We start from the raw sequence: 19,033 nt of genomic DNA, 5'->3' as shown, positions 1-19,033 counted from the left end.
AATTTTTTTTTTTTAAATCAACTGGTGCCAGAAAGTTAAACAGATTTGTAAATCACTTCTATTAAAAAAAAATCTTAATCCTTCCACTACTTTTTAGGGGCTTTATACTAAAGAGAAATCCAAAAAAGAAATTAATTTCCTGTGATGTCCGGACCACAGTGCTCTCTGCTGACCTCTGCTGTCCATTTTAGGAACTGTCCAGAACAGGAGAAAATCCCATAACAAACATGTGCTGCTCTGGACAGTTCCTAAAATGGACAGCAGGGGTCAGCAGAGAGCACTGTGGTCAGGACATCACAGGAAATGCATTTCTTTTTTGGGTTTCTCTTTAGTATACAGCCCCTAAAAAGTACTGGAAGGATTAAGATTTTTTAATAGAAGTGATTTACAAATCTGTTTAACTTTCTGGCATCAGTTGATTTAAAAAATCATTCATGCCCCAGTTGGAAAAAGGGTATGCAAAGTAGCGCTCACCCAAAAGGAAAAGAGCTTGTTCTCTGGTCCATGCTTAACAACTTAGAACATGACTGGGGATTTCAATAGCCAAGCCAGAATATGTCCCAAAGAGAAAGTTTAGACAGCTTAAAAGAGAAACATTACCCCTTCAGTCACATGTCAAAAACCTCTCCGCTAGCCAGCCAGCACCCTGTTCTGTAGTGATGAGGGGAAATAACCCCAATACAACTGTCTTCAGAAAGATTACTTTTCCTTTTGGGGGAAGATTCAGTCTTTGCTATTGAAATTCCAGTCATGTTCTAAGGCTTCTAAAAGAAATCCGGCATTGACTTGAAGGAAAAACTACCTTGATTAGGTGGCACCATAGATATAGTTCTGTGTAGCTTAAAGGGGTACTCCACTGCCACAGAGTCTGAAACATTTAGTTCCGAATGCTCAGTACAGGCTGCGGGGGTCGTGACGTCACACCACGCCCCCTCAATGCAAGTCTATGGGAGGGGGCGTGACGGACGTCACGCCCCCTCCCAAAGACTTGCATTGAGGGGGTGTGACGTTACGAGGGGCGTGGGCGTGGCCGTGGCGTCACGACCCCCACACCCAGCATTCTGAACTAAACGTTCCGGACGCTGGGGCAGTGGAGTACCCCTTTAATGAAATTAACATAAGAAAACCCCAACTGTGCCAAACAGTACTCAATAAATAACAGTGTCATAGCGCTAGCATAAATAATGCAACTATACAGTATGGCTAAATAGCAGCTATAGTGTCCTTGGCGATATTAACTATAGATGACCCCCTATTAGCACATTAAATCTAATACCTCCATACAGAACACTATAAATAACCTTGTCATATTGTAGGCATAAATAATGCTACTAGACAGCACATAAATACGACCATATAACAGCCAGTGTGCCCTTGGTGATGTTAACATCAGGAGATATTAACCCCCTATTATCCCACAACATCTACTTCCACCATTCAGAACACAAATAACCTTTTCAAATTGAAAATAAAAAAATATTTCTACTATAAAGTGTTTAAATAGGATCATATAACAGCCAGAACACCGCAACAGAAGACCCCAATTATCACATCATAAATGATCCCGCGATTCAGCACCCGATAAACAACTTTGTCTTATTTTTATTTTTAACATTGTCCTATTGTAAACATAAATAGTCCTGTTTACATAACATATATATATATATATATATGTTTACATAACAGCAAGAGTCCACTTATGATTAACATCAGAGGTATACAGTGTGTACCCTCTAATAGTGCAACATTTGCTTGTCAATTTATTTATATACTAGCTAAGAACCCTGCATTGTCCAGAGAATATATATTATATATATATATATATATATATATGTAATAGCCTGGGGGAGTAGGGTATATGGGATGCAGCTGTGTGGTGACCAAAGGGTGTCTGATTAACCCTTGCTATTCGTGATGCCAGGGTGAGGGCTCCTCTCTAATGCTTGTCCTACCGCCACCCTTCCCAAGAGCGATAGGGAGGTATAGAATAATTGAATGTCCACAACCGAAGAGTTTGCTGAAAACCGTTGGAACTTTTACTGAAGATTTTATGCAAACTTCACAACAGGAACAGTCTCTATACATGCAAGTTCTCTTTGAGATTGACAAAGGTTGGGACCTTAAGCAATTTTGAGTCTTTAGATTGATATGCGCTGTTCCACTGGATTTAGGGGAATTAGTTGCGGTCCACTCACAGTTTAGGTTCTGCTGAGGCCGTTAGGTTGTTAGACCTAGCGTGTCTTTGAAAGTTGCGCAGATCCGTCCTGCTAGTCCAGCATCCCCGAGAGCAGTAACCCAAGAGAGCGATAATTGGCTACAGCTCCCTTATATGGGCAGGGGCTGGACTAGTGCTAATTGGTCCAATACTTGTGTCAATCCTCTTTACATCGAATTATGGGTAGCATGTGACCCAAGGACCTCCAAAGGTCCTCTATCATACCATAGAGGATTTAACATGGTCACATGACCGAAGGTCCTGCAACACTAGACAAGGTAAGTACTATACATTATATTAAATATAGCTTATTATTAAATATATACATATATAAACATTACAGAATTAGAGTAGAGAAGAGGCAACTAGGGGCTGTCCCACCTGGGGGACCCTACCTGAGTGTATTTACTCTGACTTTGGGGACCACCAAACAAGGTACGGTATGCAATATGGTACCGGGACACCACATTTATATATATCTGCCTCACCAGACATATAATCCATTCAATTGTGTAAAACAGCCACATTGGAGCTCTTGAGGAGACTGGGAAAGATGGGTGGCTCACATACTGCCTGCCAACCAGCTTTCCCACTCTCCTGAAGCCAAAGTAGTGATAGGTTGCTTGTCTTCCAGCACTGCCATGCCCTCTCCCTGCCCCCGCACTGATATGTTCTCTCCACTTACTCTTCTCCCGCAATAAATCTCTCCCCCACCTGCTCTGTCCCCTCTCCTTGCCTCTGCACTAACTATTCTTTGCACCTGCCTGTCAGACAGTTAAATCATAATTCACCATGACGTTGGTCCAGAAGCAGAATGTTTAAAACTCCCGGTCAATCTCCGCAGCCCAAGAGTAACACGATCAGGAGACTTACCAGAAGTCCCATTGACTAGCATGGGACTTCCGGCACATCTCCTGATTGTGTTAGGCTATGTTCACACGTAGGTATTTCTGCAGGAATTTATAGCCAGTAACTTCAATAGGAGTCCGCTGTCCCATTCACACAGCACAATTTCTGCTGCAGACTTTCCGCTGCAGCAATTCCATTGAAGTGAATGGAAAATTACATTTCTGCAGAATTTTCATGCAGAATTCCGTGTTTAATCGGAATATTTCCAGCTGTTCAGAAGTTATACTGGAAGGTACATATAAACACATATCCTGACTGTAAAACCCAGCACCATCTACCTTGTGCTTGTCCCTGACTGGAGTTCACCTTTAAAGGGGAACTCTGCCCGTAGACATCTTATCCGCTATCCAAAACATAGGGGATAAGAGGTCTGATCCCGGGGGGCCTAGCCACTGAGCAACCCCCCCCCCCCCCCCACGATCTCTGGGCTAGCAGCGTCGGCGTTCTGAACACGGAAGCCTGAGGCTTCTGTGTTGTTACTCCACGCCCCCTCCATTCATTTCTATGGGAGGGGACGTGACGAACATAGCCGCCATGCCTCCTCCCATAGACATGAATGGAGGGGGTGTGGGAACTTTGGTCATCCGGCACGGAGCGAAGGTCCCCAGCGGCCAGACCCCTGCAATTGGACATCTTATCCCCTATCCTTTGGAAAGGGGATAAGATGTTTAGGGACGGAGTACCCCTTTAAGAGTTTTCAATATCTTGAAAAAATAAGGAATAAAATTATGACAATCACTCAAATAAGTTATCACTCTGTGGCAGGCAGCGGCTCGTACCTATTAGCATGTTACATCCCCTAAAAATAGCTGAAACGGCTGCACAGTCAGTAGCGGCTCCACATTCGGTGTTTGTTTCACAGATAATTACCTTCTCTGGCGCAGTTTGTTATCACAAGTGACAAATTCCCAGCAATTCTTAGAAGTCAATTTGCTTTCTGTTAATTCATTCTGTTGGTTTTGTGCAAAATAAAAAAAAATAAAAAAAAAATATTGAGCGTTCCGCTTTATGCCTGTTCTGAGATTTTACAGTAATGAGCCTGTATATTAAGTATGTGAAGGAGGAAAGCGGGCTCAGTGAGTAAAACGTTCAATAATGGTGAGTGCGCCGGAGCCGCCATGTGCGATTTACCTTCTTGCTTCAATCTCTCAGCATAATGATCGGGCTTAGTTAGTGTCGGCGGGCTGGGCCGGCAAAGCGCGCAAATTATTGTTGACCCCAAATGGTTCAATAACCTGCAGCTCATCTCTGGATGAGTAATGGAAATTGAGCAGTGTGTTTATGTAGTGTCTGAGGAAATTAAGATGATCAAGACATTACCGCGTGATTCGGAGGGAAAAAAAGATTCTACATGACATAGCATGTAAAAAAACTAAAACACACTATACACAGAAATTATATACAGACAAACAGGAGATTATATATACACACACACACACATACTCAAATTATAGATGGAGACCTACAATATATGTATATACATAGAATATAAAAACACATATGCATCATACATACACACACACACACACACACACACACACACACTATATAAAAGTCACTGTATGTGCTTGTATATATGTTCCAGCATAACTTCTGAACTGCTGGAGATATTTCCAATAAATTTGGTTCACATGTTTCTAATATGTCAAATACAAAATCTAGTAATATTTTGGGATGTCCCAATACAGACAGAATCTCCTGGGCAATCTAAACAGCCCTAGAGTAATGTGGAAAAACAGTGGAGCCCGCACAGTTAAATCTTACTTTACCATCTTCTTGCTGCAGTGACATGAGCTGCAGAGATTGCCTGGGAGTTTTTAACACTCTGCCGTTGCAGCAACGTGACGGTAAAGTATGATTTAACTGTCCGGCAGGCAGGTGCAGACAATAGTTAGTACGGAGGTAGGGAGAAGGGACAGGGCGGGAGAAGGGACAGGGCGGGAGGAGAGAAGAGGGAGACAGGACACATTAGTGTAGAGGCAAGGAGAGGGCATGGGTGCACTGAGGAGTGCAGGGAGGATGAGCAGTCTATCGGTGCTGGGGCTTCTGGGGGAACCCAGCTTTCCTATTCGCCTGAAGAGCTATGTGGCAGGAAGACAAGGCAACGGGTGTGTAAACCCATTTACGCCTGTATGTGACTTTAAAAGCTGATTCCTGATTACTCTTAAAATGTTGACTGTAAGTTGGTTACTTCCTGTCCTATATACAAGCAGAAGTCATAATAACCAAATGGACTAGGGAGACGTCACAGAACAGCACAGTGACTGAATAAGCAGTACATAGCTAATTAGGATGAAATGGGACCACCAAAAACATTGGTTAAAATAGCCACTGTTTCAAAAACCTTTGTTTCAAGCTATTTCCAGGACACACACACTATCTATAGGTCATCATGGCATAGCAGAGTATATGCTATGATTGGCCAGAGAAGTAAGGGAAAGAAAGTCCATGTATGTGTACTACTGGCAAACTGCTTTTGTATAATTACTACTGGCAAACAACACAGCTCTGATGCTGCCCCTTGAAATTGAGAACATTTTAAAACCATAAAATCTTTTTACACAATAATAATGCTTTAAAAGGGATAATGTGCTAGATGCCTGCAGGTGATCAAGACCCATTTACAGCATAAAACAAGAATAAGAGATCCATACACAGCAGTATGCTTATGGTTTCCAAATGACAAAAAGGATATTTTTCCCCCAATACAAATAAAAAATAAAAATAACCAAAAGTGCAAATAGCAAAAATCTAAATTACATATATCATATTGTTACCATTAAAGGGGTTATCCAGGGGAAAAAAAACTTTTTTTTTTCCATATATCAACTGGCTCCAGAGAGTTAAACAGATTGGTAAATTACTTCTATTAAAAAATCTTAATCCTTTCAGTACTTATGAGCTTCTGAAGTTAAGGTTGTTCTTTTCTGTTTAAGTGCTCTCTGATGACACCTGTCTCGGGAACCACCCAGTTTAGAAGCAAATCCCCATAGCAAACCTCTTCTAAACTGGACGGTTCCCGAGACACGTGTCATCAGAGAGCACTTAGACAGAAAAGAACAACCTTAACTTCAGAAGCTCATAAGTACTGAAAGGATTAAGATTTTTTAATAGAAGTAATTTACAAATCTGTTTAACTTTCTGGAGCCAGTTGGTATATATATATAAAAAAAAAACGTTTTTTCCTGGATAACCCCTTTAATATTTATAGACCTAATGCAATGTCACTTTAAAGGGGTACTCCGGCCCCAAGACATCTTATACCCTATCCAAAGGATAGGGGATAAGATGTCTGATTGCGGGGGTCCCGCCGCTGGGGATCCCCACAATCTAGCATGCAGCACCCACTTGGAGGCTCTCAGTGTTATTCCTCCTGACCACAGGGATGGAGTACCGTGATGTCACGACTCCGCCCCGTGTGACGTCACGCCCCGCCCCCTCAATGCAAGTCTATGGGAGGGGGCGTGTCACGCCCCCTCCCATAGACTTGTATTGAGGGGGCTGGGCATGATGTCAGAGGAGGCAGAGTCACGATACTCCATCCCTATGGTCGGGAGGAATAACACTGAGAGCCTCCAGGTGGGTGCTGCATGCTAGATTGTGGGGATCCCCAGCGGCGGGACCCCCCGCAATCAGACATCTTATCCCCTATCCTTTGGATAGGGGATAAGATGTCTTGGGGCCGGAGTACCCCTTTAAAAGTAAATATATTGCATAGTGTCCTATGTCCTACTATATGGAGGTTTCCCGATGGCCTCAGCTTTTGTTGTCTGTGTTCTCGTCTTATGGCCAACACTGTGTCCCCAGGGATTGGAGTATAATTGTAGCATCTTGAAGTCTACTTTTTATTTTCTTACAGGCCCTGAGTCAAGAATGCTAAATTTCCCTCATGAGAATGAAGCGGTAATTCCGATACCTCTAATATTCTGCGAGATTGACTAAACCATTTTCCATTCCCGTCCTCGGAGCGAAAGGCCATGAAGTCTATACAAATGCAATTTTATGTGGCAATGAATTTCTTTTATCAGCTAAATCAGTTCCTTCAAATTGCCTGGAGAGGTGACACGTTTCTTCCTGTTATAACAAGTCCGGGTAATTGGATGCTTTACTGCAGTTGTTGAAAAATAATAATGAAAGCCAGGAGATGTCTTCAGTTGACCCTCCATGAAGGAAGATCAAGACGTACGGTATTTATATCATTAGGGCCAAATTCAACCAAGGTGAACGGCGTCTTCTCGAGACCTGAGGAAGGTGCTGGAGCGGGGACGCTATAACACCTCTGCAATTTCCACCAGTCTGTAGAGTGATTGGAAAGACTCCGCAGAAGATGAATAGGTTAAAGGAATTATATAACAGAAAAACATGGCTGCCCTCTGCCGTCTATAGGCTGTGTCTGGTACTACAGTAGTGCTTGTTCTCTTCCAGACACAGTGCCAATCCTGTCCATGGGCTGTTTATGGTATAGAAGCTCCACCCCTGCTTAATTACCGATACAATTTCACTCCTGTTTCAGGGTAAACCCAGGGGTTTTTCAGTTTTTTGCACTTTCATTTTTTGCCTCCTTGCCTTTAAAAAATCATGAATCAATTTTGCACCTAAAAATGGGCTTATTTTTTGCACCACCAATTTTACTTTGTAATGACATCAGTCATTTTACCCAAAAATCTATAGCGAAACAGAAAAAAAACATTGTGAGACAAAATTGAAAAAAAAAAAAAAAGGCCATTTTGTAAATTTTGGGGGCTTCTGTTTCTACACCATACATTTTTCTGTAAAAATGACACCTTCTCTTTATTCTGTAGGTCCATACATTTAAAATGATACCCTACTTATATAGGTTTGTCATACTTCTGAAAAAAAATCATAACTACATGCAGGAAAATTTTTGCGCTTAAAATTGCGTATGGGGTGGTATGAGGGCTCATTTTTTGTGCCGTGATCTGAAGTTTTTATCTGTACCATATTTGTATTGATCGGACTTTCTGATCGCTTTTTATTCATTTTATTCATTATAGGGACCTATAACACTGCACACACTGATCTTTTACATTGATCAATGGTTTTTCATAAGAAACCACTGATCAATGATTCTGCCGCTTGACTGCTCATGCCTGGATCTCAGGCACTGAGCAGTCATTCGGCGATCGGACAGCGAGGAGGCAAGGTAAGGGACCGTCCTGCTGTGTCTCAGCTGTTCGGGATCCCGCGATTTCGCCGCAGCGATCCCAAACAGCCCCGAGCTAGCCGGCAACATTTTAGTTTCACATTAGACGCGGCGTTCAACTTTGAACGCCACGTCTAATAGCGCGCAGCACCGCGATCAGTGCCGCACGCTGCCACGGGTCCCGGCCTCTAACAATAGACCGGACCCAGCCCGCTATACGTGGCCCCGCGTTAAAGAACGGGAGCGGACTCAGGACATACCGTTACGTCCTTGGTCCTTATGAGGTTAAGTCATTAACTACAGCTCCACCCCTACTTAAAGGGATTTTTTTTATTATTATTTGACTAGGTTACAGGGGCTGTAAATATATTGTAGTTCATAATATAGTGTCTGTACCTGTGTTTTATGGTGGTCTCGCAATTCTTCAGTGATTTTTGCCCCAACGCTTATTTTTAACAGTATACAAAATGAGTGTTGTCTCAGATTTTCCCAGGTTGCAGTGTGGCCCGAGACATTACATCACTAGTCAGGTGTTCAGAGGGAGCCTGACTGCTTCAATGGGTGGAACGACCGCTGGGTGGGAGATCATTCTGCAAGAATTTGCAACAACTGGAGGCACCCTGGTCAGAAAACACTGGTCTATTGCACGGTAAGGATCACAAGTGTGTTTCAATAGGTTGAGTGGCTGATGTGTAGGAGAAAGAAAAATGACCTCACACTTACAAACAAGGAATTATGGGACTTCTAGTTTAGAGAACGAACTCCAACACAAAATAGCCAGTTCACAATAGCCATTTAGCCCCAAGACAAGCGCAGATCCTTCCGAAGCATGTCCATTACTGTCTGCCAGGTACATACTAAAATCACCTATCTATGAACTATTGGGGAGATTTATCAAAACTGGTGCAGAGAAAAAAGTTGACCAGTTGCCAAAGACAAAGAAGCGATCAAATTAGTTGTTATGGGCAACTGGTAAACTTTTTCTCTGCACAGATGTTGATAATTCTCCCCCTATGTCTTCTACTTCAGCTTCACTCCTGCTTAAATCTTGATAGGATCAATCAGAGGAGTCTGGGCCAAGCTCAGAAGACTACCAGGAATAAGTGGACAGGGTGATGGGTTTTGGGGGTGTAGAGGAGTGTACATTGGTGACAGAGGGGTGTACATGGGTGACCGAAGGGTGTTGGGTGTAGAGGAGTGTACATTGGTGACAGAGAGGTGTAGAAGATTGTACATGGGTTACATGGCAGCGTAGGGGGTGAAAGAGGGATGGACAGGAGTGACAAGGTGTAACCCCTGTCCACCCTTCCGTTACCACCTTGTCACTCCTGTCCACCCCTCTTTTACCCCCTACGCTTCCCTGTAACCCATGTACACTCTTCTACACCTCTCTGTCATCCATGTACACTCCTCTACACCCCCAACACCCTTCGGTCACCCATGTACACCCCTCAGTCACCCCTGTCCACCCCCCATTTGTCACCGCTGTTACCCCCTTTTCACACTTTCCCACTTTCCTGTAATCCATGTCCACCTTGTCCACCCCTGTCACCCATGTTCACCACCCCTCTGACCACCCCCCAATCTACCCCCTATCACCAATGTCCAACCCCCACTATTTATCCCTCTGTCCACCCCTCTGTTACCAAAGGGACAGATGGAAAAATAGTGGGAGTTGGACATTGGTGAAAGGGGGGTAGATTGGGGGGTGGTCAGAGGGGTGGTGAACATGGGTGACAGGGGTGGACAAGGTGGACATGGATTACAGGAAAGTGGAAAAGGGTAAAAGGGGGTAACAGAGCGGTGACAAAGGGGGGGGGGGACAGGGGTGACAGAGGGGAGAGGGTGCATTACCTTAATTAAGATGAGCTGAGCCGTCCTTCTGTGGGGGGCCAGGAAGAATCAGTGGCCCGAGAAGAATCAGGCGGGCTGGGAAGATAATCCGTGGGTCCGGTGGGAACAGAGTCTGGGGGGGGGGAGGGGGCCGTAACATAATCCAGGAGACTAGTGCACCATCCCCTGCATTTATCCCCTTCCGGGCCTGCGTGCCTGTGACTCACTCACGGTGCCACAGGGGGAAGGCTGTGTGCACATACACGCAGTGCGCGGGCAGGCTTACCTTCCCCTCTGCGCCACCATCATTCACAGGCGTGCAGGCCAGGGAAAGAGATTTAAAAAATAAAATAAATAAATTACCTGATGGAGCCCCTGGCAGTTCTCAATGGAACCCCGGTTGGGAATCACTGCTATAAGCAATTGGATAACAGCATTTTTTTTTTGTTTTTAATATATTCCTGATGTGATGTCCTGTTCATGGGCTATGTCTTCTATTACAGCTCAGTTCCTACTTCTCTTTCGGGAACAGCAACTCTACTTTCTATCGGTTGTGTCTGATATTGCAGAAAAAAAAACCTTCTCTATTCCAGAAACAGGGCCCGTTCTGTTTATAGGCGGGGTCTTCTGATATTGAAATCTTTCTCTTTAAAACATATGTAAAAGTAGGTGGATGCGGCTTTAGAATATGATAAAGAAAACCTTTTGTGCCTCTAGAACTTTACAGGTTTATTAAATGTTTACAAAAAAAAAAAGACATACTTAACTAGCCCCAGTCCCCTTCAGGTCCCCCATTGCTCCTAATCTGCTCTCTTCTCCCTGATTTCAAGATGAGGGCTTGGTACAGGACCTTCCTGCTCAGCCAATCGCTAGCCAAGATGGGACACTGCTGCTGCCAGTGATTGGCTGAGTGGGCAGGTCCTCCCCCGAGCACTCATCTTCAAAGCAGAAAGAAGAGAGAAGATTGGGAGCAGCAGGGAACCGGAAGGGGACCAGGGCTAGATAATTATGACTTTTTTTTTATTCTACTTCCTCCCTGTCCCAGCAAAAAAAAAAAAAAAAAAAAGATATTTTTTTATTATATATATATATATATATATATATATATATATATATATATATATATATATATTTTTTTTTTTTTTTTTTCTTTAATCTAAAATAAATCCCCTGCCCCCACAATAGAAATTTAAATCCCCCTCTTCTTATTTTTCAAATAAAATACTGTAAAAGTGAACAAAAAATACACATATTCAGTATCCGTGCATGTGTAATTGTCCAAACTATTAAATTATTACCTTCCTGATCCTGCACATTATAAAATTGCTGATTTGTGGTCACATCACCAGAAAAATAGGTAACTACAAGTGGTGCAGTTAATAGCTGTTACGCCTAGCGCTCCGGGTCCCCGCTCCTCCCCGGAGCGCTCACGGCGTCTTTCTCCCTGCAGCTCCCCGGTCAGTCCCGCTGACCGGGAGCGCTGCACTGTCATGGCCGTTGGGGATGCGATTCGCACAGCGGGACGCGCCCGCTCGCGAATCGCATCCCAGGTCACTTACCCGTTCCCGTCCCCCGCTGTCATGTGCTGGCGCGCGCGGCTCCGCTCTCTAGGGCGCGCGCGCGCGCCAGCTCCCTGAGACTTAAAGGGCCAGTGCACCAATGATTGGTGCCTGGCCCAATTAGCTTAATTGGCTTCCACCTGGTCCCTGACTATATCTGACCTCCTCCCATGCACTCCCTTGCCGGATCTTGTTGCCCTTGTGCCTAGTGAAAGCGTTTTGTGTGTCTAAAGCCTGTGTACCAGTACTTCTGCTATCCACCCTGACTACGAACCTTGCCGCCTGCCCCCGACCTTCTGCTACGTCCGACCTTGCTTCTGTCTACTCCCTTGTACCTCGCCTATCATCAGCAGTCAGAGAGGTGAGCCGTTGCTAGTGGATACGACCTGGTCACTACCGCCGCAGCAAGACCATCCCGCTTTGCGGCGGGCTCTGGTGAAAACCAGTAGTGACTTAGAACCGGTCCACTAGCGCGGTCCTCGCCAATCCCTCTCTGGCACAGAGGATCCACTACCTGCCAGCCGGCATCGTGACAATAGCTATGGTGCAAAAAATAAACCCTAAGGCTAAGTTTCCACTTGTTTTTTTTCTGGCAGTTTTTGGAGATCTGCCACTGCAGTTTTTGAGCCAAAGTCAGAAGTGGATCCATAAGGGAGGAGAAGTGCAAGTCCTTCCTGTATATGTCCTATTCCTTTAGAATACATTTCTGGCTTTGGCTCAAAAACTACCAGAAAAAAAAAACAAGTGGAAACTTAGCCTCACACAGGTATAAGGGTTATAGTTATGGTTATAGGGTTTCAGAACATGGCAATGAACAGATTTTATTTTATTTTTCAAGATTCTTATTTTTTTTTAACCATGAAACAAAAAACTGATTCAAGTTTGGTCCTGTTGGAATCGTACTGACCCATAAAATAAAGTTAGAATGTCACTTTTACTGTTTTGTGAACTCCAAAAAAATTATTGCCCCATAAAATTTACACAATTCGATAATATATATATATATATATATATATATATATATATATATATATATATATACACACACACACACCGTATATTATATATATATATATATATATATATATATATATATATGCACACATACATATACACAGCAACAGGAGTACCTAATAATTTCAGATTTTCATTTATTGCATTACAGCTGTATAGCTTTTCATGTTCTATCTATATACTCATGTTTTATCTATATCTTTGTGCTAGCAGTGTGCTGCTGTATTCTCCTGTTGCTGTATATTTAGCCCAGCAGCCTGCACCTGTAAGCCAGGTCCGTATAATAGTTTGGAATCAATAGTGCTGGCCAACTTATTCTTTGGTTAGTAAATTTTCAATTCATATCATCCTGATTTGTGTGTTTTTCTTCCACATGTTTGGCCTTAAAGGGTACCTCTCATCAAATAAACTTTTGATATATTTTAGATTAATGAATGTTGAATAACTTTCCAATAGCATGTTAATTAAAAATATGCTTCTTTCTATTGTATTTTTCCCGATCAGTCCTGTCAGCAAGCATTTCTGACTCATGCTGGAGTCCTAAACACTCAGAGCTGCCAGCCTGCTTTGTTCACAGCCAAACAGGCTGTGAACAAAGCAGGCTGGCAGCTCTGAGTGTTCTCCTTTGGGAACAAAGCAGACTGGAAGCTCGTAGTGTTTAGGACTCCAGCATGAGTCTGAAATGCTTGCTGCCAGGACTGGTAGGGAGACCCCTAGTGGTCATTTCTTCAAAGTGGAAAATTAAATAGAAAGAAGCATATTTTTTAATAACATGCAATTGTAAAGTTATTTTGCATACATTAATCTATAATATATCAAAAGTTTTTTTGATGAGAGGTACCCTTTAAAAGGGGTATTCCAGGCAAAACCTTTTTTATAATATATATATATATATATATATATATATATATATATATATATATCTCTCTATCAACTGGCTCCGGAAAGTTAAACAGATTTGTAAATTACTTCTATTAAAAAATCTTAATCCTTCCAATAGTTATTAGTTTCTGAAGTTTTCTGTCTAACTGCTGAATGATGATGTCACGTCCCGGGAGCTGTGCATGATGGGAGAATATCCCCATAGGAACTGCACAGCTCCCGGGACGTGAGTCATCAGAGAGCAGTTAGACAGAAAACAACAACTCAACTTCAGAAGCTAATAACTATTGGAAGGATTAAGATTTTTTAATAGAAGTGATTTACAAATCTGTTTAACTTTCCGGAGCCAGTTGATATATAAAAAAAAAAGTTTTGGCCTGGAATACCCCTTTAATATGACGAACTATATAAATTTAATGCTGTAATTTGGTGCTTTGACTGGAGCATATAAATTTATTAATTGATATTCATAGATTAGGGCCCCAAATTTAACAGGTGACCATTTTTTTTTCTTATCCGGTTAGAACCACAAATTGTATCATCCTACATAACCCACTATATATTGTAGAAAATAAACCCAGAATCCTTGTTCTATCTTACAAAGTAGGAATACAGCTGATATGAACACCATATGTCCCATAAGATAAGAGGTAATGTCTCGTCACGCTGCGGAATCTATACATGACCTCTCTACCCAGCGAACACGCGAAATGGAAAGTAAATAAATGAATTTTATTATCTAGTTATTACTTCTCTACCCCAATCCCAGGAACATGATGCATAGCATATTATTATTGCTCTGCTGATCGGTAAAGGCCCAGATAATAGTTGCTGTTCTATATTGATTTACAATATAGAGGTCTACATTAAGGAGTTAAAAAAAATAAATAAAATAAAATAAAAAAAATGTAAAAAGATTCCTAAGAATAATTATGTGTTCTCTTGTAATTTCTTACTTGATGCAATTTTTTTCCAAATTGCAAACACACAAAAAACACATCGTCAATATACCTCAATCTCTTTATTGATTTTAGAAAAGATTAAAAGGGGTACTCCGTTGCTCAACCTTTTGAACAAACTGTTCCGAACGCTGGAGCCGATGCCGGGAGCTTGTGACATCATAGCCCCGCCCACTCATTATATCACGCCCCCTCAATGCAAGTCTATGGGAGGGGGCGTGATGGCCGTCATGCCCCCTTCCATAGACTTGCATTGAGGGGGCAGGGTGTGATGTCATAAAGGGGTGGGGCTATGATGTCACAAGCTCCCAGCGCCAGCTCCAGCATTCAGAACAGTTTGTTCCAAACGCTGAGCAGCAGAGTACCCCTTTAAGGGCTCAGCCACCTTTACCTCAACCTGAGAGATATCAGAAATTTTTCCTATAGCTTAAGGAATGAGCAACAGTAAGATATATGTAGCCACGCCTGTGTTTGTGTAAGCCCCACCCTTTTTGTAACATACAAGTGAAAAGATGGCGAAAAAACCAAATGGGAACGATCCAGACATCTATGGAAGATTTTTATTACCCAAAAAGTTTAAAAAGGGTTATTTCAGCATAGACATTTGTGGTATAGAATTAGTGGTGCCAACTGGACAAATGGTTTCCAAACCTAAGACCCCACTATTATAAGTGGTATATAGTAGAGGGGGGGGGGGGGGGGGCTAATTTAAGGTTTTGTGTTTGGCCCAAGAGCTATAAGTCATGCCTACAGCTATAACCCTATCTACTGCTGGAAGGAATGTTTCTATTGGGTCTCAAGTTTGCCGTAAACTTTCAACTGCTGAACGGCCCCATAGGCATTAGCATTTAGCATGCTTGAATGTTCATGTGTTTTTAATGGAGATCGAGGAGGTAAACAGATGACGTTTAAAACTTATGAATTTCAACTGCCCGATCCTATTATTTTTGGAGAGAAAAAAAACCACCAACATGCTATTAGTGTTGCTCACGAATATTCGCAATTCGAATATTATTCGCGAATATCGCATATTCGCGAATTCGAGAATTTCGCGAATATAGCGCTATATATTTCGCGAATATAGCGCTATATATTCGTAATTACGAATATTCTTTTATTTATTTATTTATTTCTTCACAGTACACATCACAGTGATCACCCCTCTCTGCTTCCAGCTTGTGTGGTGTAAAGAAGGCTCTAATACTACTGTGTGAGACTGGCGTGCGAAAATTCGCATATGTTAATTTTCGTATACGCGACTTTTCGCCTATGCGAAAATAAAACGAGAATATAACGAATATGCGAAATTTCGCGAATATATGACGAATATTCGTCCATATATTCGCGAATATTCGCGAATTCGAATATGGCCCATGCCGCTCAACACTACTCAGCATTCTCTCCCCGACATCATGGGGTTTGGTCAACATTGGTCTAAAGTGTATGGGCACTAGTGTTGAGCAACATAGGCCATATTCGAATTCGCGAATATTCGCGAATATATGGACGAAATATCCGTCATATATTCGCGTAATTTCGCATATCCGTTATATTCTCGTTTTATTTTCGCATAGGCGAAAAGTTGTACATGCGAAAATTAACGTATGTGAATAGTAGCATATACAAAATTCGCATATGCGAAAAGTAGCATATGTGAATTTCCGCATATGCGAATTTGTACACGCCAGTCTCACACAGTAGTATTAGAGCCTTCTCGAATATTCGCAATGCGAATTTATTCGCGAATATCGCAAATTTGCGGATTTGCGAATATTCGCGAATATAGCACTATATATTCGTAATTACGAAGTCTTTTTTTTTTTTTTTTTTTCACAGTACACATCACAGTGATCATCCCTTTCTGCTTCCAGCTTGTTTGGTGTAAAGAAGGCTCTAATACTACTGTGTGAGACCGGACTGCGAATTTTCACATATGCGAAAATAAACGAAAATATTACGAATATGCAAATATTCGCGAATATATGACGAATATTCGCGAATATTCGCGAATTCGAATATGGCCTATGCCGCTCAACACTAATGGGCACCTTAAATGGGCACTGTCAGAATCCAAAACATTTTTTAATGTTGTACATCTTGGCAAAAAACATAACCTTTCTAATACACTTCCAATTTTTTATTTTCTGTTTTATAAAATTAATGGCTTATAAAAAGGCCGCCAGGGGTTCTGATACCATCCAGAACATAATCCTGTTGGGCTGCAGCATCATTTTTGTCCCAGCTGAAGCAGCCTGGGACAAAGTCGAGGAAGTGAGGACGGGACTAGCACTTCTCTGTGCTCACTCCTGTCCTATCAAACTGCAGCATGAAAACAGGTAGAAGGGGGTTATAAAGCAGCCTTCAGTGATTGATGAAACCCAGCACAGCACAGCAGACTCATGGATGAAGTGAATGCATGGTGAGTGAGGGCGAGCTCAGTGCTTGCCTTGGACTCGCCCCTTCCTGAGCAGTGGATGTCAGAATGAGTGATCAGCATAACAGAGCGATTTGAGAGTCAAATACAGAAGTCAGACACAAAGAAAAAAAATATATAAAGCATCTGCATGATCTAGTAAGTAACATTAAAAAGAGTAGTTTTTTCCTCTGATATGGTAGATATGCTTTAATCCTTAGCAACCAAATGGACTATGCTGCCTCCAAATTTAGCCTAGCAGAACCAAGAAGTTTCAGAAAAAGAACTGCCTCTTTATTCCAACAATTAGCCAGGGTAACAGGTAATAAATACCCTTGCCAAGCATACATTGGGAGCATACCCCGAAGGCAGAGGGTTAACATGATGTTCCTGGGTCCTAGTGCCCTCTGATAGAGAGACGGAGGTCCGCCGCTGGGGACCCCCGTGATCTTGCACGCAGAACCCAGTTATAATCAGTCCCCGGAGCAGGTTCGCTCCAGGTCTGATTACTGGCGATCACGGGGGCCGGAGCATTGTGATGTCACGCTCCGCCCCCTCAATGCAAGCCTATGGGAGGGGGCGTGACAGCTGTCACGCCCCCTCCCATAGGCTTGCATTGAGGGGGCGGAGCGTGATGTCACATGGGGCAGGGCCGTGACGTCAAAATGCTCCGGCCCCCGTGTTCGCCAGTAATCAGACCCAGAGCGAACAGGCTCCGGGGACTGATTATAACGGGGTGCTGCGTGCATGATCACGGGGGTCCCCAGTGGCGGGACCCCCGCGGTCAGGTATCTTATCCCCTATTCTTTGGATAGGGGATAAGATGTCTTAGTGCCGGTGTACCCCTTTAAGCAACAGAAGATGGGCTGGAGAAAAGAATCAGACTACACAGGACAAGTTTGTAGTCTGTACCCATGGTAACACATAGTTCTGCAAAAGAGCTTTATATACCAAATATATTTATTTAATTATTATTATTATGTTTTTTTTTTATATATAAAAACTATTTGCTCTATGACATTGAAGACCTACAAAACCATCACTATGACTTTGCTTCAGGCAGCTAGACGAATAGAGAAAACTTACTATTGAAGAGAGACGCCAAACTGCTGTGTCGGGAGCGGAGGACGAGGTGGAGGGGCTTTGATAACAGGTGGGGGTCTTCCTTTCTGTTGGACGCACAGTTTTTCATCATGTCTGTGATTAAAGGTCATTAAGTGCATATGTATCTTTTTCAACCAGGATTTCTATTAAAGGGGTATTCCAGGAAATTTTTTTTTTTTTTTTATATCAACTGGCTCCAGAAAGTTAAACAGATTTGTAAATGACTTCTACTAAAAAAAAATCTTAATCCTTCCAGTAGTTATCAGCTGTTGAAGTTTAGTTCTTTTCTGTCTGACAACAGTGCTCTCTGCTGACACCTCTGTTTGTCTCAGGAACTGTCCAGAGTAGGAGCAAATCCCCATAGCGAACCTATAATGCTAAAGGATTAAGATTTTTTTAATAGAAGTAATTTACAAATCTGTTTAAAGGAGATCTGTAGTGCTATGAACTTATCTCCTATCTGAAGGATAGCGGATAAGTTATAGATTGCTGGGGGTCTGGGTGCTGGGGCCCCCCCGCGATCTCCTGTATGGGGCCGTGGCAATGTACAGGAAAGGGGGCGTTCCGTCCCCGCATGACGCGGCAGCCAGCACGCCCCTCCATGAAATCCATAGAGATACATGGAGGGGTGGGCCGGCTGCCGCATCATGCAGGGAAGGAATGCCCCCTTTCCTGTACATTGCCGTTGCCCCGTTCGGGAGATCGCGGGGGGCCCCAGCGCTTGGACCCCCGCAATCTATAACTTATCTCCTATCCTTCGGATAGGAGATAAGTGCAGAGCAGTACAGATCTCCTTTAACTTTCTGGAGCCAGTTGATATAAAAAAGAAATTAAACAGTTTTTTCCTGGATTACGCCTTTAAATAGGATTTATTAAACAGATCATATTCACGTAGAATTGTCCAATTATTTTGTAAATCTATTGTTTGATTGCATAGAGAGAGAAAAAAAAAAAGCATAGGTGTGTAAACGCCTTCCTGCA

The 19,033-nt window shown here is 42.7% G+C and overlaps 1 protein-coding gene across 3 annotated transcripts in view; it reads right to left on the bottom strand.

Moving 5' to 3' along the window:
- The window catches only part of ARHGAP8 (Rho GTPase activating protein 8), an 86,820-nt gene that overhangs the window by 16,892 nt on the left and 50,895 nt on the right, over nucleotides 1-19,033 (bottom strand). For all 3 annotated transcript variants that reach the window (XM_056517439.1, XM_056517441.1, XM_056517442.1), the window contains one exon: nucleotides 18,035-18,145. In XM_056517439.1, the coding sequence (XP_056373414.1) occupies nucleotides 18,035-18,145 (111 nt within the window). The remainder of the gene's footprint in view (nucleotides 1-18,034; nucleotides 18,146-19,033) is intronic.

This window comes from Hyla sarda, chromosome 4, assembly GCF_029499605.1.
Source record: "Hyla sarda isolate aHylSar1 chromosome 4, aHylSar1.hap1, whole genome shotgun sequence".
Classification (NCBI taxonomy): Eukaryota; Metazoa; Chordata; class Amphibia; order Anura; family Hylidae; genus Hyla; species Hyla sarda.
The sequence above is the reverse complement of the archived record's forward strand: the minus strand, read 5'-3'. Positions and strand labels throughout refer to the sequence as shown.